Source organism: Bidens hawaiensis, unplaced genomic scaffold (genome assembly GCF_021521415.1).
Source record: "Bidens hawaiensis isolate Kalapana, Puna unplaced genomic scaffold, B.hawaiensis_p1.1 tig00018750_1, whole genome shotgun sequence".
In the NCBI taxonomy this organism is placed as follows: Eukaryota; Viridiplantae; Streptophyta; class Magnoliopsida; order Asterales; family Asteraceae; genus Bidens; species Bidens hawaiensis.
In genome coordinates, this window is record NW_027492843.1 from 1 (window position 1) to 23,599 (window position 23,599).

General features: G+C 36.3%; 2 protein-coding genes across 2 annotated transcripts; one reads left to right on the forward strand and one right to left on the reverse strand.

The window, feature by feature from the left end:
• Positions 1 to 12,125: 12,125 nt before the first annotated feature.
• On the reverse strand, positions 12,126 to 13,124 carry LOC143556911 (uncharacterized). Its single transcript, XM_077046124.1, has one exon. It carries the CDS (start codon positions 13,122 to 13,124, stop codon positions 12,126 to 12,128), a length of 999 nt encoding a protein of 332 aa, XP_076902239.1.
• Positions 13,125 to 17,897: 4,773 nt separating this feature from the next.
• LOC143556907 (alcohol dehydrogenase 1) lies at positions 17,898 to 21,106 on the forward strand. Its single transcript, XM_077046120.1, has 10 exons — positions 17,898 to 17,925; positions 18,143 to 18,279; positions 18,987 to 19,033; positions 19,114 to 19,439; positions 19,518 to 19,600; positions 19,687 to 19,762; positions 19,837 to 19,898; positions 19,982 to 20,077; positions 20,575 to 20,736; positions 20,820 to 21,106. Exons 1-10 carry the CDS (start codon positions 17,898 to 17,900, stop codon positions 20,934 to 20,936), a joined length of 1,134 nt encoding a protein of 377 aa, XP_076902235.1. The 3' UTR covers positions 20,937 to 21,106.
• The last annotated feature ends 2,493 nt before the right edge of the window (positions 21,107 to 23,599 follow it).

The following is a 23,599-nucleotide window of genomic DNA, read 5'->3' on the forward strand; positions in this document are numbered from 1 at the left end:
AACGGTTTATGAGGACTTGGACAGATGAGATGGTTGTGGAAGAGAAGAAGGAAAAGAAGTGGGTCGCGCCTGTCAAACGACCTGGTATACAGTTATGGAACCCTAACGACATGAAACAGAAGGTGTGGGAAAGAAGGACCTGCAAGACATGTGGAAAGGTACATGGTGGCGAGTGCAAGTGGGGGTACTGGTTCTGAAGTGTGCCACAAATGTGGAAAGGCTCATGGTGGAGAGTGCAGGATGGGGACAAATGCCTTCTATAAGTGTGGGAAGATGGGTCATTATGCTAATGAATGTAATGCAAAACCAGCATGCTTTAAGTGCGGTAAGACAGGCCATATGGCAAAGGAGTGCACTGATGGCGAGGCTGGAGGTAGTGGGAAGAGAGATGCCGATCAATCAAGGCCGAGGACTAGAGCCTACATGCTGGCCCAGGAACAGCTAGACAGATTCCTGATGTTGTGACTGGTACGTTCTTAGTAAACGGTATTTCTGCTTCAGTATTATTTGACTCAGGTGCGAATAGAAGTTTTGTAGCTGCGACATTTAGTAAAACTAGCTAAAATGAAATGTTGTCGAGTGTCCAAAACCTTCGTAGTAGAAACCGCTAGTGAAACCTCGGTGAAAGTGAAGAAAATGGTTAAGAATTGTAAGATAGAATTAGAGGGACATGAGTTCCCTGTTACTTTGTATGTTATGACCTTAGGAGGATTCGATGTAGTTTTGGGAATGGATTGGTTGTCCGAATATGAAGCTCAGATAGTATGTAAGAGTAGGATAATAAAGCTAAAGTCCTTGGATGGTAGTGCCGTGACGGTTTATGGCTATAAGGAAAGTTCAGGGTTTAACGTCATTTCAATGATAAAAGCCGAAGGTTTGTTAAGGCAAGGGTGCGGTGCCTACCTAGCGTATGTTGTCAACGCTACGGTCGAGACGAAAGAAATGAAAGATATTCCTATAGTGCGCGATTACCCAGAAGTATTTCCTGAGGATCTTCCGGGGTTGCCACCGGAGCGAGAGATAGAATTCCAGATAGACTTAGTACCAGGAGCCCAGCACGTAGCGAAAGCGCCTTACCGTCTAGCGCCGTCCGAGATGAAAGAATTGATGTCCCAACTGAAGGAACTCTTGATAAAGGTTTCATAAGGCCAAGCATTTCCCCGTGGGGCGCACCAGTGTTGTTCGTGAAGAAGAAGGATGGAAGTATGAGAATGTGCATAGACTATCGCGAGTTGAACAAGCTTACGGTAAAGAATAGATATCCTTTGCCAAGGATTGATGATCTATTTGACCAACTGCAAGGTTCAAGTTGGTTCTCACGCATAGATCTCAGATCAGGCTATCATCAGTTGAAAGTGAAGGAGGTAGACATCCCTAAAACAGCGTTTCGGACGCGGTATGGACACTACGAGTTCCTCGTAATGTCATTCGGTCTAACGAATGCTCCCGCAGTATTTATGGACATGATGAATAGGGTGTGTTGGCCAATGTTGGATAAGTAGGTTATTGTCTTCATCGATGATATATTGATTTATTCCAAAAGCGAGTCTGATCATGCTGAGCATCCTGCGAGAAGTATTGGAGACTCTGAAGAAAGAGAAGTTGTATGCTAAGTTTTCGAAATGCGCGGATGGGTTGCGAGAAGTGCAATTTCTAGGTCACGTGATTAATCCTGAAGGGATTACCGTGGACCCAGCTAAGATTGAAGCGATAACTAATTGGAAAACTCCTCAGGATCCGACTGACATATGAAGCTTCCTAGGGTTAGCTGGCTACTATAGGAGATTCATCGAAGGTTTCTCTAAGATAGCCACACCGTTGACCGGTATGAACCGAAAGTCGATAGTATTCAGCCGGGGTAAGTTTCAAGGAGAGGCTTTTCAGGAGTTAAAGAAGAGACTCACGCAAGCTCCAATCCTTGCTTTACCCGATGGTGACGAGGATTTGGTTGTTTGTATTGATGCTTCGCATCGTGGGTTAGGTTGCGTGTTGATGCAACGAGGAAATGTGATAGCTTACGCATCTAGACAGTTGAAAGTCCATGAGAGTACGTATCTGACGCATGATTTGGAGCTAGCAGCAGTAGTGCATGCTCTAAAGATATGGAGACACTATCTGTATGGTACTAAGTGTACCATTTACACAGATCATAAGAGTTTAAAGTATTTCTTCGAGCAGAAAGAGCTGAACATGAGGCAGAGGAGATGGTTAGAACTGATAAAGGATTACGACTGCGACATTAAGTACTATCCTGGTAAAGCTAACGTGGTCGCTGATGCGTTAAGCCGTAAGAATGAGGAAATCATTGCAACAGTGAAGTCATATCAATTGATTATGAATTCAAGTCTTTTTGAAGAAATCGTCAAAGTGCAAGCAGAAGTGCTGATAGATGAGGGGCTAGTAAAGAAAGAAAGGATTTTCGGTCAACAAGACGGGTTGATGGAAAACACGCATGGTGTTAAGACTAGGTTTGACCGTATGTGGATTCCACGCCATGGAGATCTCAGAGGTCGAATCTTAGATGAAGCTCATAAGTCAAGGTATTCGATTCATCCAGGAGCTACGAAGATGTACCAAGATTTGAAAAGAGACTATTGGTGGCCAGGATTGAAGAATGATGTAGTGGATTATGTCAGTAAGTGCTTAACTTTTTTACAAGTTAAAGCCGAACATCAGAAGCCTTATGGAAAGATGCAACCCTTGGAGATACCTGAATGGAAATGGGAACACATCACCATGGATTTCATAACTAAGCTACCTCGTACAGCTAAGCATCATGATACCATCTGGGTGATTGTGGACCGTTTGACCAAGAGTGCTCACTTTCTGCCTATACGAGAGGTTATCTCCTCAGAAACGTTGGCAAGCTTGTTCATTAAGGAGGTTGTATCCAAGCACGGAGTACCGTTATCGATCGTGTCTGATAGAGATACTCGTTTTACTTCGAGGTTTTGGAAGAAGTTCCATGAAGCCATGGGGACGAGATTGAACATCAGTACGGCGTATCATCCTCAAACAGATGGACAGTCTGAAAGGACGATCCAAACCCTTGAGGATATGCTGCGTGCTTGTGTTTTAGACTTTGGTGGAAGTTGGGATGATCATCTGCATCTAGCAGAATTCTCCTACAATAACAGCTACCATTCAAGTATTGGTATGCCACCATTCGAGATGTTATATGGAAGACGTTGTAGAACTCCGGTATGTTGGGGAGAGATTGGTCAAAAGCAGATGGGAAGTTTGGAAGTGGTTCAAGAAACTTCCTCAAAGTTTGATCAGATTAAGGCAAGGATGAAAGCTGCTCAAGACAGACAGAAGTCGTATGCTGATAAGCGGCAACGACCGATTGAGTTTAACGTTGGTGACAATGTGATGCTCAAGGTCTCGCCTTGGAAAGGAATTATCTGTTTCAGGAAGAGAGGAAAGTTGAGTCCGATGTACATTGGACTGTTTAAGATTATGGATCGTGTAGGTGAAGTGGCTTACAAGCTGGAATTGCCTGAAGAGCTAGAAGGAATTCACTCAACCTTCCATGTTTCTCATCTGAGAAAATGTCTAGCTGATGACACGTCGCACGTGCCATTAATGGACATTGAGATTGATGAACAGTTGAACTACATTGAGCAACCAATCGAGATAGTTGACTGCAAGGAAAAGCAGCTTCGTCGTAAAGTTATTTCATTAGTGAAAGTGATATGGAAGCATCGCAAGGGTTCAGATGCTACTTGGGAAGCTGAGGATGAGATGCGCAAGTTTTACCCGAATTTGTTTATGTAATAGTTAGGTTTCGGGGACGAAACCTCTTTAAGGAGGGAAGACTTGTAACATGGCTTTAGGTTATAATGATAAAATAAATTTCGTTTATTTGATAGTGGGTAGTTATCGGTTTAGATGATTAGAATATGAGTTGGGCTAGTGTTGGGTGAATGGATATGAGTTAAAATTCGTTTTTCCGACGTGTTCGCGGTTTTCCGGCGGCTTTCCGGCGGCGGCGCCGGAAAAGTTAATACGGGGATGTCAGGGAATGTTCTGACATTCCCTGACCTAACCCTAGTTCGCTACGGGGATTTAACGAATTAAAGGTGATTCGCTAGCTGGTTCGTCTATGGGAACATAACGAACTAGCTACAGTTCGTGTTTAATTCTTTAAGTTGATTCGCTGAGGAAAGAATAACGAATTGACCTTAGTTCGGGTCCAGATTCGTTAAGGAGAAGATAACGAATTAACCCCCAATTCGTTATAGTCATTCGTTAAGGAAACAACGAATTAGAAGGTCCAATTCGTTACCTGGACTGATTCGCTATGTGGACTGGTTCGCTATGGACTGATTCGTTATAGGATCCAGTTCGCTTAATAACTAGTTCATTAAAGGGTTCAATTCGCTGCATGGATCAATTCGTTAAGATAACACAATTCGTTAAGAACCAAGTAACGAACCAGAAGTTTGATAGAATGACAGAACAGTCCCTGGACTTAGAAAAGAATGATTTAATTACAAAGAAGCCCTTGGATTTTAAGTAGCAAATTATTTAATGATTCAAAATCCTAATGGAAAATGTGTTAAGACAGTTAATGAAAATAAAATTTTTCCAAGCTGACCTGGCAGCTTAACCCCAGCCAGGGGCTCTGCCCCTTGGACCCCACTAGGGGCGCTGCCCCCGGACCCCCGTTCGTTGAGGGTAATAATTAAACTAGAAAGGCGATATGTGTAGTGATAGTTTACTGAAACGTATAATTATTATACAGTTAGTCGTGCACAGCTCAAGAAGGGAATAACCGTAAACGGTGAACGCAACCACATAAAGGTGAGTTTCTAGCCCGACTTCCTTGTTAAGTTTTCGGGGCTGTGTGCATACTCGATGTGATAGTTAATACACTTACCTTAAGTGGTAAGTGTATGCCTTGTACGATTTATGTATGATGATTGATTGACGGTGCGTAAACGATCTTCGGATATTGCATGTACCGTCAGGTGGTAGCTAAAGACGTGATTGCTATGTATGATGTAAGATAAGATGCATGTATGAATATTTATGATGTATGCATAATGTACGTATGATATGTTAATGGTACGTGAACGCTCTTCGGAGATTGCACGTATTGTCAGGAAAAGTATTTAAGGACAGATATAGTATGAAGCTATGGAAGAAACGGTGCCGAACCCTAATAATATCCAAGGATGAAGGGTACCGGACCCTAATAATATCCGAGGATGAAGGGTGACCGGACTCTAATAATATCCGAGGATGGAGGGTACCGGACCCTAATAATATCCGAGGTATGTAGGGTGAAACGCCCTTTATAATGTATGGTTAGATATGAATGTGTATGGACGAATGCTGATCTTGATATGTATGTAATGCGTAACTTCGGGCACGTATATGTGTATGAAAAGTAAGTTATGTGATTAACTAGAACTCACTCAGCGTAGCTGACTTTTAGTATGCACGCAGGCAAATAGGTTGAGGCAGTTCGCGTGACTGAAGACACATGGAATGGAATCGAAGATACTGGCATCTCGGAGAAATGTTGTGATGTTTTAAAGACTATGTTTTGTTTTAATTGACTACGAATGTTTTATAAGACATGATTTGATGGTTATGTAAAATGTTATGGTTGAAGTTTTATTATTCCGCGAAAGTTTTTATTATCTCTGATATTTAGAACTGCGTTCATGAGTAAATCCAACGTACAAAGTAGGGCTACCGGTAATGGGGCCTTACAATAAGCGACATATCAGCCATGCATTTTTCAAAATGTTCAAATCATCTATATCTTCACAATTTATCTACAACTAATTTAACTTTTGTATGATATATTTGTTTTTGTTTCTCAACTTATTAATTTATTTTCAACTTATCAACGATGAAATTCGAAAGTTTGACCATTCTTATATATTGATATTTATAAGTAATAACAATAATATTAAAACCATGAATTCTATATGTTCAAACTTATGGTAATTTAAAAGAAAACAATATTTGATGGTGATGCATGTACATAAAATTATTTTTCACAAGACATTGATGATGAAGGTTCTGTTGCAAATTGTGGCTATTATATTATTGAATGTTAATATTACTTTTATTACTTAAATATTAAATATATAATTATGGTCAAACTTTGGAATTTCAAGTTTGATCAAATTAAAGGTCTTGATCGTGTTTATAAACTTATTTTTGTTAAATGTTTGAATAATTTATAATTACAATAATTTGTTTTCAAAATGTCCACATTTAAGTTATTCATTCACGTTTATATTTATATTTATATTGTGTATATATAATTTTGTTGTATTTTGTTTAAGAAATTTTACTATGTTTTAATTTGTGTTCAAATTTTGAATTTCAAATAAGAACAAATTAAATTCTTGATTGTTTTACAAGCTATTTTTGTTGAGCAGTCAATAAATTAGTTTAAAACGGATTTGACATTTGCATAATAAAAAATTATATTTCAAAACTTTTTAGAGTTAAATATATATATATATATATATATACACACTTATCTAGAACCGATTTTATGATAAAAACACGAAAAATACTATTATTATCCCCTATATTTACTAATATGTTTTGTAATTTTTCAGGTCTCGGACTTTATGCATGTTGAAGTATTCCTTATAGATTGCAATTTTTGGATGTTGATTTAATTAGATGCTTAATTTTTAATTAATATGTGTTTTTTTCTCATGTTATAAGTTATAAAAAGGTTTTAACTTTTTATTTATCTTTGTTAGTGTTTGTGTGTTTTTGTATTTGAATTTACATAACAATTTAATGTCTCATAATTTATGTAAAATTATTCTTTTTATATAAATATGACATTTGCATTTTACTAAATTTATAATATAGACATTAACCTAAAATAATTTCCAGTTTAAGGTTAAACATCCATTATAATACAAATTAATGGTTACATAATGTTATTTGAAGTTAAAAATCCGTCATTAAAAATATTCCAATGTCAAAATACTATCAAGATTTTTTTAAAAAATCCATTAAAATACCAATTAATGGTTACACGATTCTAATTGAATTTGAATTCAATATTATATTATAATAATATGTTAATTATGTCAAAAATATTGCTTAAAATAAAACCATTTGTTTCTTAATTTACGCATAATTTTGGGTATAATAGTTGTAAGATGAAGACCATTTAATTATGTCAAAATGGATGCTTAAAATAAAACTCGCATTAAAAGTTTATAAATCTCAAAATACTTTCTAGGTTAATGTTTTTTGAATTATTCTAGATTATATTAAAATATTTTAATTATGTCAAAAATCTTGCTTAAAATAAAACTCTCGGATCCTTGAATTATTCACGATACAAAAAGATAATATTGAATCCGACATGATGTTCAACAACCTCTTTAAACATCAAATTGATGAGATTGGTCTTAGGAAGAATTCTCCATGTCAACAAGAAACAAATCTCATAAATGTTTTACATGATTTCCTTCATGATCTTCAGAAAGAGGTTTTACCTTATGAACATGTAAGTGAGTTGTTTTTTTACCCTTATCAAAACAAGGTTGTTATCTGGTTTGAGAATGAAGAGTATAAGAATTTTAAGCCTAAACAACTATTGTCATGTGATGATTTGATCATGTTGAGAGAGCTTGACCTGTTGAAGTTATCTAATGCAAGAAAAGAAGTTGCACATCTTGAGTTGGAAGCGGAAGTGAGTTTGAAGGTGAAATGGTTAGAAGAATGTTGTGACTATGAAAGTGATTATGAAGATTTTCCAGACAATTTGGAGTCTGATGATGAACTTTAAGGTAAAATATAAATTCTTTAGATATTGTTGTTAGATTTAATACAAATAGTAGATAGTCAACACCTCTTTACACTTTCTAAATACTATAATTTTGAAGTTAAGATTTATTGCTTCCATATAACAACTTTAGTAATGTTTATATGTTTCTAATTATTATACATGTTGTTTTGTGTGGTTTATATTTTATATAATCTGCTATTGTGTTGTAACAATTTTCAGGTGTGTTAGGAAAAGTGATTTTCTTTTGGTTGAAGTTTTCAAGATGTTGATGATGGTTTAATAGCAAAGAACATTATTAGTTATTTTGTTGATGTGTTTTGGTTGTTATGCTCAAATTAACTTTTTGTAATTTGAAAGTTTTAATATTAAGACAATGTAAATCTATTAATTTTTGGCTGGTATGGTGATGTGTTTAGTGACAATGTAAATCTATCAAGTTTTAATAGTTAAAGAAATATATGTTTGTTTAAATTGATGTTTAAGTTAATTATGTTTAGTGACATGTTATTCCACTCGCGTGTCACGCGGGTCTGTACCCTAGTTTTGGTAGTATAATTTTATTTGACCCATGAATTTACTTACTAGAATGAATGAGAGAAGATGTAAACATTTTAGAGGAAAAAATTTGTTAAGAAAGAATATATGTTTGACACATCATCACTAGCATTTAATTTTATTAGAAGAGTATGATATGATAGGATTAAGTGATACAACCTACACTCAAAAATTTTATACCCATAAAAAGATTTTTTTTTTTTCATCATATATGTTTACCTCGAAATAAAATGGTTACAACTAACATCTGAATCTTGAGCTTGTTTATTGTTGGTCCAGGCCCAAGTGTAAATTTAAACTACTAAAAATTAAAATCAAGAGAGAGGTTGAGTTTCATACTTTCATTTGAGAATTGAGATGCTAAGTGCTAACTTCGTTTCACGCATGAAAAGCTGGGATAACCTACATCATATAAATTAAAAAATAGGTATATATATATATATATAAATAAAGAAGCTTTCAAAACTATTATTTGTTTGGGGAATACTAATTATCTAATATAAGTAAGAGAGAGTGTCGGCGCCAGTGCACCACAATGAAGAATTTTAAGTTTCTTATTTTCTATTTTTATTTTATTTTTTCCAAATTGATCTTTTTATTGTTTTTTTTTTTCACTTTCTGCATATATATTTATATTGATTAAACGAGACATCCGATGCCACAAATCAATTTTAAATTTTTTTATTGTCTTTTTGATTTCTGTCATTTGACTTTGTGATTGTATTTTTCTTTTTTTTTATCGACCGATGTTACGTAAACTAATAGCCTTAATGTCTCGGTTCGAAAATGCTCGGGTTTCACTAACACTCCATTTTTGTTCTTTTAGTTCTAGCACTACAACTAATGTAATGGCAACTGACCGATATCGCGTAGCCTCATCGCCTCAACGCCCGGGCCCAACGATGCTCGGGTTTTATCAACACCCGAGTTTCATTGACTGATGTCACCCCATTGGTCACCTCAAATTTTTTTCCTGTTTTAGTTCCGAAAAGTAACGAACGTTATCAAAATCGACTAACCATGTCAGCACTCAAGAACCACAAAGCTTTGTTTTACCAACACGACAACGTCACACCCATGTTTTATCGTTCAAATAATCGTCTATTTAAAAGTTTTATTTTTTATAACTTAATTTGACGAATTTTGGATTTTTACTTTCAGTTTAACCAACATTGTTTATACAATAACGAACGTAACCAAAACCGAATAAATTCACGTCGACTATCCGTCGTAACGCTTGGGTTTTACCAATGATGACGTTTTACCAATGCCCCGGTTTCAGTGCTCGAGTTTTATCAACTGCTATGCTTAGGTTTTAACGGTTGATTTTGTCGCGCAACGCGCGAGTAATTAACTAGTATAATTTAAGAACAAAACGATTATGACTCATGGGGTCAATGATGGTGTGTGAAAGACTCGTTGATGATTCAAAGAGTTTTAAGACGGAAGCACACGAGTTCCATGTATTGTTCACAACATGACTAGGGTCGGTACGGGCATGTTAAATGAAACTAAATCCCTCATAATTATAATACCATTTTGATCTATCTGCAAAACTCGACAAGAAAATTGAATTTTATGATGAGAAGGATGATTGCTACATAGGTTAAATATTCTTCTGATTATTTGATGTTGATTATTTGATGTTTGAATAATGACATTAGGAATTTAATATGCTCAATGATTACAAATTTACAATCATGAATTCAAGAAAGAAATTTAGAAAATTAAGAGTGTGGCAACATTCCCGGTTCTCATGATTTTCACAATTTTCATTTTTGAGTTCTACAATTGCATTAAAATTAAAAATAAGTCTATTCACACAAACCAAAGGAGTATGGATCACTGATGCCAACACTGTCTGTTATAGGGATGAGCAGAAAACCGAATTAACTGAACCGAAACCGAATAACCGAAAAAATCAAACCGAAAAAAAACCAACCGAAGCATTAACCGACAGTTAATTTTTTAGTTTTTTGAAAAACCGATTTTTAGGTTTAGGTTCGGTTATCCATTTTAAAAAACCCAAAAATACCAAATCGGAGTGACTAATGGAACCTTGTTTTCTACGTGTTTTTAAGACGTTATGACCAGAGACAAAACACCAAAAGAATCTATCATTAACGGTGATGAAGCTTATGGATATGATGAAGATTGGGTCTAAACTTTGAAGATGAATAATATAATGAATGAAAATTCGGGCAAATTTTTATTGTTTTTTTATAAAGAATTTTGCTGAATTTTAAACTCTATTATTAAAACAACTTTGTATTTGTTTGGTTCCATGTAACACATGCCTATTTTTGTTTTTTGAATTTAATATATATGATGTACTATATTTTTTTGAATTCTTTTTTAATCTGTAATGTCTACTCAAAATTTAAAAAAACGAAAATAATCGAAATCGAAAACCGAATTGCGTATAACCGAATAACCGAAAACCAATCGGTTGGTATTTTAAAATAATTAATAGCTTCGGTTTAGGTTTGGGTTTCACACAATAACCGAAGAGTGCTCACCCCTAGTCTGCGATAGCGGGTGTGAGTAGCCTTATACCAATTAGTGTACCCAAATGACCGGGCTTTTATGGTCGCTTAAAAAAAACTTTAATTTTATAACTAATCTATACTATATATAATATACCAAACATGGGCAAATTAAGATACCCATTTTTAAATAATTTACAACACTTAAAGCAAGAAGTACATGTGTAATTAAGGGCAAACTTGTATTTTAAACACAATTCACTCAACTTACAAGTTTGCCCCCTCATCTTTAACCATATCATGTTTTTTTTTTCAACTTTAAACCAACTTCTCACCCACGATTTTTAAACGACAATAAGTTTTTTATACGTTAATATTTTTGTAAAAATATTGCACCATAAAAACGAGTATGTTATTCTCTTTAATTTGTATATTATATTATTATAATTTTTTCAATTGAAAAAATTAATGTGTTATGTAGGGGTGTTTAATGCCGGTTTTGATTGTTTTTAAACGAAAACTAAACCATTAAAAATTGAAACCAAACTGCTATTAGCGGTCTGATTCTGGTTTGGTTTAAAAGTTTAAGCTTTGATAATAAAATTTACTTAAAATGATTATTAATATAACCGTATTATCAATTCCAACTAAGTCAAAATATGATATTTGAAAAGATAAAGGAAGTAAAAAAAACGACTGAAAGTAAACAACCCAGCCGGGAAACCAACCGATGACCAGTTTAAATGGTTTCAAGGTTTTAAACTGAACCATGAACACTTATAAATTGTTACGTGATTAATAGATTACGTTTTCAAAGACCCGCTGCATCGCTCAGACACTCGTCTAGTTAAGAATTATGAGTGTACAATCTCTGAATGCGTAACATTAATTTTGTTCAAAGAGTATCCTATTAATAACCTTTCATAAGTTCAATACAACGTAATTGTTTTTGACTATAATATTTTTCATATTTAGTCACGAAAATTCTTCTATTCGTCGCTAGTTGGAAGAAACTCAGAAATAATATAATTTATCAAGTGTGACGGAGGTGTTTGGCTAAGAATCTAATTCAAATTAATTGTCACTGTTGGATTAGGAGGTTAGGTTTGTGTGGAGAACCTCGATCATACGTCAACATTTTGATTTAACAAATGACCAAATCTAGATAACGATTGATAACCAAAACACCTAGAAAAACAAAATAATCATATAATATTTATAACGTTTTATTCAGTAAATAAACATTTTTTTTATATCTTTGCTACTTACAAAAGGAGAAAACTTGCTTAAATTTGAATTCAAACATGATATTGCTCTAACTGAACATCTTTCCCATTAAGAGGTTCGTATTCGCCGAGATAACTCTCGAGATGGTTTGACAATTCGCCTTTGTCGATGTTTTCATGATGATATGATTTGCAAACAAGATAGAGTATCGTTTGGATCACGAGCCCGAAAAGAAAGAAAGTCAAAAGCAGGACTAGACACAAAACACCAAACCCGACACGCTTCCACGCTTCTAATGAGTTCCCGTGCACAACGAACACCTCGAATAAGAATTGTATGAGTAAGAATGATAAATTCAGCAAAAAGAAAACTGCAATTGCAACCACTCGGTTTCCCTTGATTAAATCCATGCTTTTTGTCATAGCTTTAACTCCGTATGAACTTTCTAAAACTGAGACCACACTTGCTAGCTGCCAGATCACGGTCATGTAGACGAACCCCATCAAGTACATGATCAGGACCACGTATAAAATAATGGCCCCAATAGCGTTAAAAGGTAAAATCACCCAACAGATAACCATTATAATCGCTGCTAAGAAGTTGTATACAAAGAAAGCCGCAAACATGCATAAGAAAGTGACCATGAGTCTTTTCCATACCTTTGGGACGACGCTCATGACTTTCTTAAAAGTCAACTCGCGTCCTGTGTAGACAGATGCAATTGTGTAGACGACTGCAGCTGTCGATAGGAGAGACAAGATTAACAGGGTGGTGAAGTAGGCGACCTTGAAGAGCCCAAAGGTGATCCATTCAGATGAGAGCGTGTCAGAGAGATTGTTGTACCTTTTTGTACCGGGGCGTGTCACTTCTTTCTCAAATTCGGTGTGTTTGATGTCTTTGAAGAGCGAATGCGAGATTTCGAGATGTGCTAAGAAGATGAAGGCTAGAGGGAGGATGAGGGTTAGGGTTATTTTGGAAAAGATTTTCCTCCATGAGACTATGATTTTGTAGCTCTCTTTGAAGATACCAAAGAGGCCAAGAAATTGCATCTCCTCTTGTTCTCTATCCATCTTTAACAAAATGAATATTGGAATTGCAAATGAAATGATCCAATTGGTTTATAAAATGCAATGAGTTTTGACTTGACTTTGCACCTAACCATTATAACCATGGATTTCATCAAAATTACCAAATGTGCCACCCATATGTTTCCTCCCAAAACAATAAAATATCAAAGAGTAAGATTAACAATAATATTAAAATCACTTTAAGCCGATTAATAAAAAAAGGGATGCTGAGTATAAATAAAACATAATCAGACAGCAAAAGAATAATAAAACAAGTTGTTGATTTTGGTATTATTATCATCAACAATAGTTATTTTAGTTTTAAATCATTCAAAAATAAAAAGTAATAAATAAATGGCTTGTGGCCTTTATACAAGTCATCCTGGTTAAGTTTATATAAAGATAGCGATTTTAAGTGAAAAGATCCAATACACTAATGCTTATCGTATAAATACGTACGTGAATCCCGTTTTTCGCGAATTGATCCATGAAATCACATCCAAACATCTCGGAATCGTCAATACATATCCAATCAATCATTGCTTCACCGAAAAAAACAGTTTTGGATGGTTAATCGATCAATTTTTCACTTTTTTTCACAAAGACAGTTTTTGAGCGTTTAACGAGCGTTTAATGAACGTTTAAGGTTTTGTGAGAGTTTTCTGAGCGTTTTAGGTTTTTGCCTTTGTTTTTTGCCTTTGAGCGTCTCGCATACGTTAATGTACGTTAAGCATTTTCGTAGCGTAACTCCACCCGCGATTTTAATTAGGGTTGTTCAGAAAATCGAAAACTAAAACAAGAAAAAAAACCCTGAAAAACGAATCGTAACTGAAAAACCAAATCTGAATTCATAATTCGATTTTTGATTTGGTTATAACCGAACACTGAATTCCGAATCGACTTTTCTGATCGATTATCGCCTTTTCAAATTCAGTTTAGGTACGGTTTTTAATCCACACCAAAGAAAATCTTATAAACGAACAAATTAAATAGAATAAATTATTAAATCATTAATGGAACAGATGAACACTCCTAATTTTAATATATGGGATGGCCCACACAATTACATTTCAAGTTTGATATCATTAACATTATTAAATTCAGTTAAATGATGATGTTGATGTTGACTATTAAGTCGTATTTAAGGGTAGTTTTGTAATAACTTTGAAGCCTAAGGGTACTTGTATTGGAAAATTGTTCCACAAATGCCGTCTCACGCGGGGTTGATAAAGTCATTCACGGCGCATATGGAAGCTTCCGATCAAAGTCTTCAGCCCAATATAGGTTGACTAGTCAACGCATCATCAACTCTCGAAACATGTTCTAATCTAAACCCATCATATAATCTTGACCATTTCAACCACTTGTTTTATTTTTTCTCAAATAAGAACCCAATTATTTGTGACATAACTATTGTTTATATTAGTGCCACATCAACTTTTAAATAATACATTAAATTTGTTTTGTAGTAGATTAACGTTACGAGGATATTGCATCAACAGACAATCGAAAATGCCTCTCGAGTCTCCACTCTCGTGACATAAGGAGTGGGGATATGGGAGTTCCCTAACGTTGTAATGAGGCTACATGGGTCGCCCGCTTAACTCGATGTTCACTCCCTCTCTTTAAAAACAAATTAACCTTAAAAAAGGGAAATGAATAGATCATCGTTAAAAGAACATGAGATCAAACCTTACCAACACAAGTGATAGTTTTTGGTAGGAGTATTCAGAAAAACCATTAGAAACCAACCAAACTGAAGCAAGTCGGCTAGGTTTGAAGATTAGAGCAAGTCGTTTAACCTTGTTATAATTACTAACCACATTTATTATTTCATTTTTAATTACAAACTAATGATGTTGAAAAAGAAACAAATCGGCAAAAACCACTAAACCAATCTGACCACTGACCATTTGATTTGTCGCTCTTCGAAAACATAGGCGGTGGTTTAGACAATGTTTTTTTGTCAAACCAGACAAAACCGAACCGTTGACATCACCAGCCGCTATTGAAAAATATTAAAAAAATAAAATATATAAATATATAGGTACATAAAGCACTATCACCTGCCTGTTCCTGTGAGGTTTGGTAGGTGTCACCTGCTAACTGTTAAGGCTTAGCCACATCAATCCTCATCAAAACCATGACACTCTCCTAGATATAGCACAAACACTCGAATGCCCAGCAGACGTGCATAAATCGGGTTCACCTTGAAAACCCGAACCGGTTCGGAACCGATGTTTGAGTTCATTACGATTTGTGTCTGATGACCGACTCACATGAGATGACACGTAGCAAATATTGCTCGAAGTTTCTTAAAACAGGGTCCAACTCGACATTACGAAAACATACTAATAAGTATTGTCGAGAGAAAAGAAGTTTGGATGCTAAAAAAGCAGAAGTCGGAGAATCGTCCGGCTCTACAACCCAAAAATAAGTATTCTCGAATTAAAACGACGGACTTTGTTTTTTAAGTTTTAGTTGTTATGTATCGTTTATGTTTTAATAATGTTTGTATTAGTTATTGTTTAAATAAATAAAATGTTCGTCGTTATTAAAAAAGTAACAAAAAATTAATCATGAGTAACAAAAGTAATTATAATTAAACAAATCAAAACTAAATATTAGTTGAACAAGTTACAAATAATTTTACTAAAACAAATAAAAAACACAAATTACAACTCTTCTTCGTCTTCATTCTCGTCTTCACCCTCGTCTTCGTTATCGGAAGAAACCCCGTCCTCCGCCTCCTAATCATGAATATGACACTCTATTGGTATTTCGTCTTCAAAGTTGGCCTTGTGTTGTACACGATCCACCGTATCCAAATGATCATTTAGGCAAATGCAAACCTCTAGAGACTCGGGAGTTAATTTTGTTCTTCGCATAGATAACACCCTCCCACTAAAAGAAAAAACCGATTCGGAAGCAACCATTGAGGCTTGTACGGCAAGCAAATCACGAGCCATGGCGGATAGAATGGGAAATTCGTTTTGTTTACCTTTCCACCAAGCCAACAAATCAATATTGCGAATTTCGTCGACCGTTGCGCCCTCAACATAGTTTGCTCCACTATATCGACCAAGTTCGCTAGTTGGTGTGTTTCCTCTTTGCCTCTTAGATGCCGATTCACGAATCCCATTCATCAAGTTTATAAGTGGGTCATTGCACGGCCTACTGGTTGTTTTTTTCACAAAAGACGATCTCGTGCTTGGACCATACATTTGAAAATAATGGTCATAAAGGTCTTGAAGGTTTTTGTTGAACTTTTCCTTCGCTTCCGGCTATATTACCGTTGGAACCGGTTCCAACGGCTAGTTTGACCTGTGTTTGACTTTTCAAAAAAAACCCGCCGGAACCGGTTTTTTAGGGTAGGAACCGAACCGGTTACAATTAGGAACCGGGTTGGAACCGATGGGGACATACAAATAGGAGAACTGGGTACGATTTTCGAGTACAAAAATACCCAAACCGGGTATTGGGCCAACCGGGTAGGAACTGGAACCGGTTCCGGTTCAGTTCCACCAGTTAGGTTCCGGAACCGGTTTTTTTGTGCACGACTAATGCCCAGGACCTGTCCACACCAGGCTTGAAAGTTGAAACCTGTGATGGGCCTGTTTCATAACCACTCACAAAAGGCCCAATTTGTTAAGCAGTTTTTTAATATTTAATCACTTAAAGCCTTTTTTGTCGGGGCCTAATCAAGGCCCAATTTGTTAAACTGTCCGAGGGGTGTGAATTTCTGATACCACACAAAACCTAACACAAAACTCAGGTTCGGTTGAACACATTTAACCGAAACAGTTCAATATCAAGTCAACCCGATAGGTTTGATGGTTAATCCATTTATTTGGATAAATATTTAAGGGGTCCTTTGGCTTTTACTTAGAAATTAAAAGAGATGAAGCCGGGCTCTCTAGCTTAAGTGTGATTATACATGGACGTTTTTGTTTTGAGTGTACATTTATAACTTTGGAATGAAGTCTATATAAAATACGATATATAACCGTTTTAAAATAAAGCTACATTCGTAAAAAAATGTAGAAAAAGTTTACTATAAAGAATAAGGAAAGGAAACAAAATCGACTAGTAACTGTAGCATCTTTTAGTATAATACAATAAGTTATATGTTATTTACATGTATACTAGGGCATATTTTTATTATTCTTATAAAAATAACTATATATGAAATTCATATAAAAAGTGAAGAAATAATATAGTCAAAACAAGTAACTCCACACTTTAGTTACTTTTCTCGTTTTTTTGAAAGATCTTTAATAAAGTCGACTTGTTTAGCAAGACATAATCCAAGATATAAACATCTAAATATTCTTAACAAACCTAACTTGTTCATCAAGATCCTTAATAAAACCAACTTGTTTGTCAAGACATAATCAAAAGTTAAAACTAGTATATTATACGTATAGTAAGGTCTATTGTTACCATTCTTACAAGAGAACCATATTTGTAATAGATATGAAATTATATCAAAATATTAATAAAAAAAACCCATACGGTAATTATGTATTTATTTAATCTAATTATATATTTAAATGTTATACATTAACCAAAAATAAAAGATATTTAATTAAATACAAAAATACAAAAAGGGAAGGTCAATAGCCTTGGCCTCAAGATTGAAAATCGTGCTGACAACTGTCCATCCCAGTCAAGGCGGTGGTTTTCCCTTGTATAAATACCATCTTCACTCCTCGTACCAAAACATATCTATCATCAAAGACAAGACACACCGAGGATTAATTACGTACGACAATAATGTCTGGTCAAGTAATTCGATGCAAAGGTAATTCGATCACTTATTATTATCATTATTCCGATCTTATAATTTGATCTGGTCGTCATTTCATTTCCCTTGTTAATTCTCATTTCAAATGCACGAATATTTTTTTTAATCGAAATGATAATAAAGTTATGATCACAAGATCTATGAATATGGTTTTTAAAAGGGTATTTGTTTCGCTGTATTGACATTTGTATCAATTTGTATATTGTGAATGTAGCGGCTGTGGCTCGTGAAGCCGGGAAGCCGTTGGTGATCGAGGAAGTGGAGGTGGCTCCACCGCAGAAAATGGAAGTCCGGTTGAAGATTCACTTCACCTCCTTGTGTCACACTGATGTTTACTTCTGGGAAGCCAAGGTCACATTAATTAATTACCTCCATATACTTCATGTTAATTGTTAATATATTATTATGCCTAGTCTTTTTACTGTATTTTGAACAAGATCCCTTATTGTTGTTCTTGTTTGTGGGATTTAATTAGAGGTGTCACACTCTCACTATTTTGTGTCTTGTTTTAATAAAAAAAAATATTAACTTAATTTATTTTATTTTCAACCAAACTTAGCTAAACCTGAATTTTGAAAATAAACTTAATAGGTGTTTTAAGTCATTATCTCCTGCTTAAATATTTTGCTAAAAAAACTAGATTGTTATATTATATTTTAACAGCATTAATTTTTGTAGAATGTTTATATTCAATAAAACTATGGCAATAGTTTTAAATCAAAAAAGTGATTTTTAACCAAAATTTTACTTTACTTGCATGAGGAGGAGCTCTATTGTAAAGCTCAAGTTGATTTTTTCAAGTTCAAATTTGGTCCAAGTTCGGGTCCGTTTATTAAACAAGTTTATTTTTTGCCTTCGAGTTTGTAGCAAGCCAATATCGAGGAACTGCGAGTGGCTTGCTTCTTCATAACATGAAGACTTTTACCCATCTAAAACATTAGTTATTTCTTAATTAATTACCTTGCATGTGCAAAATAAGCCATGTACTTTGCTAGATTGTCATCTTTTAACACATAATGTCAATCATTAACTTAAAACTATGTTTGAATATTTTGCAGGGACAAAACCCCTTGTTTCCTCGCATCTTAGGCCACGAAGCCGGAGGGTATGCTAAAACTTTTATAAACTTCTTGTTTTGCATAATGCAATTAAACTTCTCTTATTAATTTTATTATTGTTCTACAGTATTGTGGAGAGTGTCGGTGAAGGTGTGACCGAACTGAAACCTGGGGACAAAGTCCTCCCGATATTCACAGGAGAATGTGGCGAGTGCCGTCATTGCAAGTCGGAAGACAGCAACATGTGTGATCTTTTAAGGATTAATACTGATAGGGGTGTTATGATTAATGATGGAAAGTCAAGGTTTTCGAAAGATGGTCAACCAATCTACCATTTTCTCGGGACGTCAACGTTTAGCGAGTACACCGTTGTTCATGCAGGCTGTGTTGCTAAAATCAACCCTGATGCTCCACTTGATAAAGTCTGTGTTCTCAGCTGTGGCATTTCCACAGGTTTGTTTTTCTTTTGGCTCGTTTGAAATAAACGAAACTGAAATTGACTTAAATGTTTTTGTTCTTTTGGTTATGAAGGAATGGGTGCCACTTTGAATGTGGCGAAACCGAAAAAGGGTATGACTGTAGCTATATTTGGGCTAGGAGCTGTAGGGCTTGCTGTAAGTTGACTTTGACTTTTTTCAGTCTGTATGCTTGACTTTGTAAATTGCGGAAGATGTTAACTTTGACTTCTTTTGATTCTCAGGCGGCTGAAGGAGCTCGCATTGCGGGTGCTTCAAGAATCATTGGTATTGATCTGAATGCTAGTAGGGCCAATGAAGGTGAGTTTGTCAATGTTTGACTTTTGTGAGTCAACTGACTTGGTTTTTAATGTTGTACTTTTGTTTGATAACAGCCAAGAAGTTTGGTGTTACTGAATTTGTGAATCCAAAAGATCATGATAAGCCCATTCAAGAGGTTTGTTTTTAGCACAACATGTAAATATACATATGCACATGTATATATGATCTGTTTGACTTTTGACTTTGATCTTTTTATAGGTCATTATTGCTATGACTGATGGTGGTGTTGACAGAAGTGTTGAGTGCACTGGAAATGTGAAGGCTATGATCTCAGCTTTTGAATGTGTTCATGATGTAAAACATTTTTAAACCCTTCTTAACTATTTGAATAGGGGACCATTTTGACCCGTTTGACTTATATCCCAAACGGGCTGAATTAGTATAAACGGGTCAAATTAGACAAATAAACAGGCCGGATAGTCAAATGGGTCGAATTAGTTAAAACCGTCCTTGTATATTATTCATAGAGTTGCCGATAGATCTGGCTATTTCAGCTCGCTTGACTTATATTACAAAACAGGATGAGTCAGCCAAACGAGCCGAGTTTGTCAAAACACACTTTTTGGTTATTATTTCTAGAGCTTTCTGTTTCGACCTGCTTAACTTATGTTTTGTCAAACGGGCTGAACCAGTCAAACGGGTCCAAAACGTTTTCAATGCTTTCAACCTCATAACATCTGTTCAAAATGACATATTTAACCCTGACCAATTCCTACGTACCTGTCCGTCTTGCCACCTCTAATAAATCGGATGTTATACGAGTAACCTGGAGTTGTTTTGTTTGTATGTAGGGTTGGGGTGTGGCTGTTCTTGTTGGTGTCCCGAATAAAGACGATGAATTCAAAACACTTCCTATCAATTTTTTGAATGAGAGGACTCTGAAGGGTACCTTTTTCGGTAACTATAAGCCCCGTACCGATATTCCTGGTGTTGTAGAGAAATACATGAAAAAGGTGAATTTTTAGTTTTTCTATTCCCCCTTTTTTCATGACATTATAATATGTTGTATAATAACTAATACATGTTTGTGTTGCAGGAGTTGGAAGTTGAGAAGTTTATAACTCACACTGTTGGCTTCTCGGAAATCAACAAAGCGTTCGACTACATGCTTAAAGGGGAAAGTCTCCGTTGCATCATCAAAATTGATGCTTAGGCGCGCGCTTCATGTTTGTGTATTAATAATATGGCTATTTACTAGTATATGATAAGTATGCAGAGAGGAATAAAGCTTGTAACAATGGGACTTATAATTCCCATGGGAGCTAGGTTAATAACACTTTTGTATGGTCTAATTTATATTCGATCATGCAAGTTTTTGGTACATCCCTTCTCAGTGAATGTTGTGTGTTGGTTTGAATGTCTAAATTCTAGCTAAAGTTAAATTTGTGATACCGCTTAGCAAAATAAGCGGATCAAGAACACCAAACACGATATTGCATAAAACGTTTATGCGACTCTTATTATTATTATTATTATTATAAATAAGGACGAAATTCATACTAGTACCTAAAAGAAAGAATTTAATTCTTTCTACAACTCTTTTACATATTTGACACTTCTTAAAAGGAAATCGGAAAATGACCTTTTAAAATCTTTGGAGGTGCTTACAATACAATCAAGCTACAACTCTTGAAGAAACACTAGATGACTCCGGCAGATTAAGGATAATCTTAGGGTTAAGTAGATGTTTCTCACGAGGGTTAGGTCCAGCAAAGATGTTTATTCTTCTCGACCTGCAAAACAGACACCGTGAGCTCGTCACTGAGAAGGGGGGGTTCCCTCTTGTGACCATCCTCCAGCGTGAGAATCAGACTAGATTGCTCTGAATATAAGTGTATATCGAGAGAAATAGCTAGAGCGAAGATAAGATGATACCGTTCCAAGTTGTTGGAGTATTTATAGCCGAAGGTAGGTTTCCAAGCAGGTACGGCCAGCTGTATAATATTCCTTTTCCACCAACTACGGGCTATGTTCGTGCCACGATGGGAGTTGGTGGGTAGGCAGCGGCTGATAGTGACATTTTGTACTGGAGCGTGCTGCTCCTCGTACTATTGTCGGTGAGCTGTCACCCTGTGATTGGTTCATGGGTTGCTTTTGCCAGATTTTGTCTATTTGTCCATACCTTGGTAGGTATAGTACAAAAGATCTTCTAGAAGCGTACGGACTGGCTCTTTTGGGCGGGAATATTCCCGCCCTGCTCATTCCTTCTTCAGGTGACATTACTGAAGTATAAGAGTTAGTGCCTTATGCGTGTAGCCTTACTGTTAGTGCGGGTAGCCTTCCTTCTTGGCTTGTATCTGCAGCTGCGGGAACAGGCAGGGTACTTTACCAAGGGAGGCTTTCCTGCGGGAACAGCTGGCTTACTGCGTGTAAGGTCTTCATCTCTCTGAGCATGGTGGGTCCTGCGGATCCAGTTAGTCTTTGCGCAGACGTCCCTCTTCAAGGTGAGTCTTGTGGGTCCAACATGGCTTTGCTGGGACCTACCTCTTCAAGTCCCCCCAGTCCATTGTTCTTCTCATGAATTGTTAATAAGTGAGGGGAACTTTTGGACTTTAAGCAAGGAGTTTTGAAAAAGGTTTTTCGTTTTTTAAGGTATTCCGTGGGGATTCTTCCCGCAGTTTTCCTAATGTCACTTGCAGAAATTCCCGACTTTTCTGCCTGATCTTTGGGTATGATGCGGGTAGGTGTGTAACCTCCTCGCAAGTCGGGAGCGTTGAGTTTCACTTGTGTAGATTCTCCACGAGGTTTTGGTAGTTTGACATAGTGATCAGTTATGTTAAACAACCAATTCCACCCTGAAGCTTCAAACAATCTAGTTCTCAACGTTCCCGCCATGCGGGGGTGCTATTTCTCTTTCCGCAAGCATGGCCCATAAGATCCTTCTTGGTTTCAATTCCCTGCAGGTGCTAAGTATGTGAAGGGTTTCGCCTTGACACTATACCCGCACTTGTCTTATGGTTTCTTATTTTCCAAGGTAAGGGGGTATATTCCCTCTTATTTTTGAATCTTTTTGAATCTTTTTGGAATTCGGAGAGTTGGTGAAAGGATAAGGACAGTCCAAACGGTTGAAGGGACGTTGGCGTCTTCTGACGGTTTCAGGACGTGCAGGAAGTTATGACGACGTGACAGCATGTGGTCAATCAGGACGCTTTTTCAGGCGCGTGGGCGCGAGTTTCATGGCATGCGCCATTCCGATACCTGTTGCCAGCTTGCTGTATTCACACGTGTCGTCGTGTCATTGCGCCTGCGCTTTCTCTCTCATCCGTATTAAATTCATCGCATTCATTGCGATGAGTATATAAGGGGGGAGAGGGTGTATCTCGTCCCATACCTTCACTTCACCTTTCTTTTCCTTTTAAGCGATTTCCGGCGAATACTCATCTTTTCCGGCGAGCATTCTCCTGAAACCGTTTTCTTTAACTTTTAAAAAATGTCTTCTTCTACTCATGATCCTGAGGTTAACGTCGAGGAGTCTGACGTTTACCTCGAGAACCCGACGTCTACGTCCGATAAGGACGATAAGAGTACTGCTGGCGAGTGCCAGTGTACTCTTTCTGTCGATGTATACCATTACATCGTCAAGAAGTTCATGCTGGAGCCGTATGAGCCAGAGTTTCCGGAGCCCAACCAGACGGTGTACGATGCCCCTAAGGGCAAGATAGGGGTTTACGCCTCGTTCTTCATATATGGGAATCTAAGATTCCCATTAACGAAGTTCGTATACCGTGTTTTAGAGAAACACGGTGTGCATTTGACGGAGGTGCACCCAATGGCGATTGCTAAAGTTCGCCATTTCGAATGGGTGTGCCGTATTTT

Coding starts and splice junctions, on each gene's coding strand:
- LOC143556911 (XM_077046124.1), bottom strand. CDS start 13,124: ATGGATAGAGAACAAGAGGAGATGCAATTTCTTGGCCTCTTTGGTATC.
- LOC143556907 (XM_077046120.1), top strand. CDS start 17,898: ATGTCTGGTCAAGTAATTCGATGCAAAG. Junction 17,926..18,142: donor TCAAGTAATTCGATGCAAAG/GTAATTCGATCA, acceptor TTGTGAATGTAG/CGGCTGTGGCTCGTGAAGCC. Junction 19,034..19,113: donor TTAGGCCACGAAGCCGGAGG/GTATGCTAAAAC, acceptor ATTGTTCTACAG/TATTGTGGAGAGTGTCGGTG.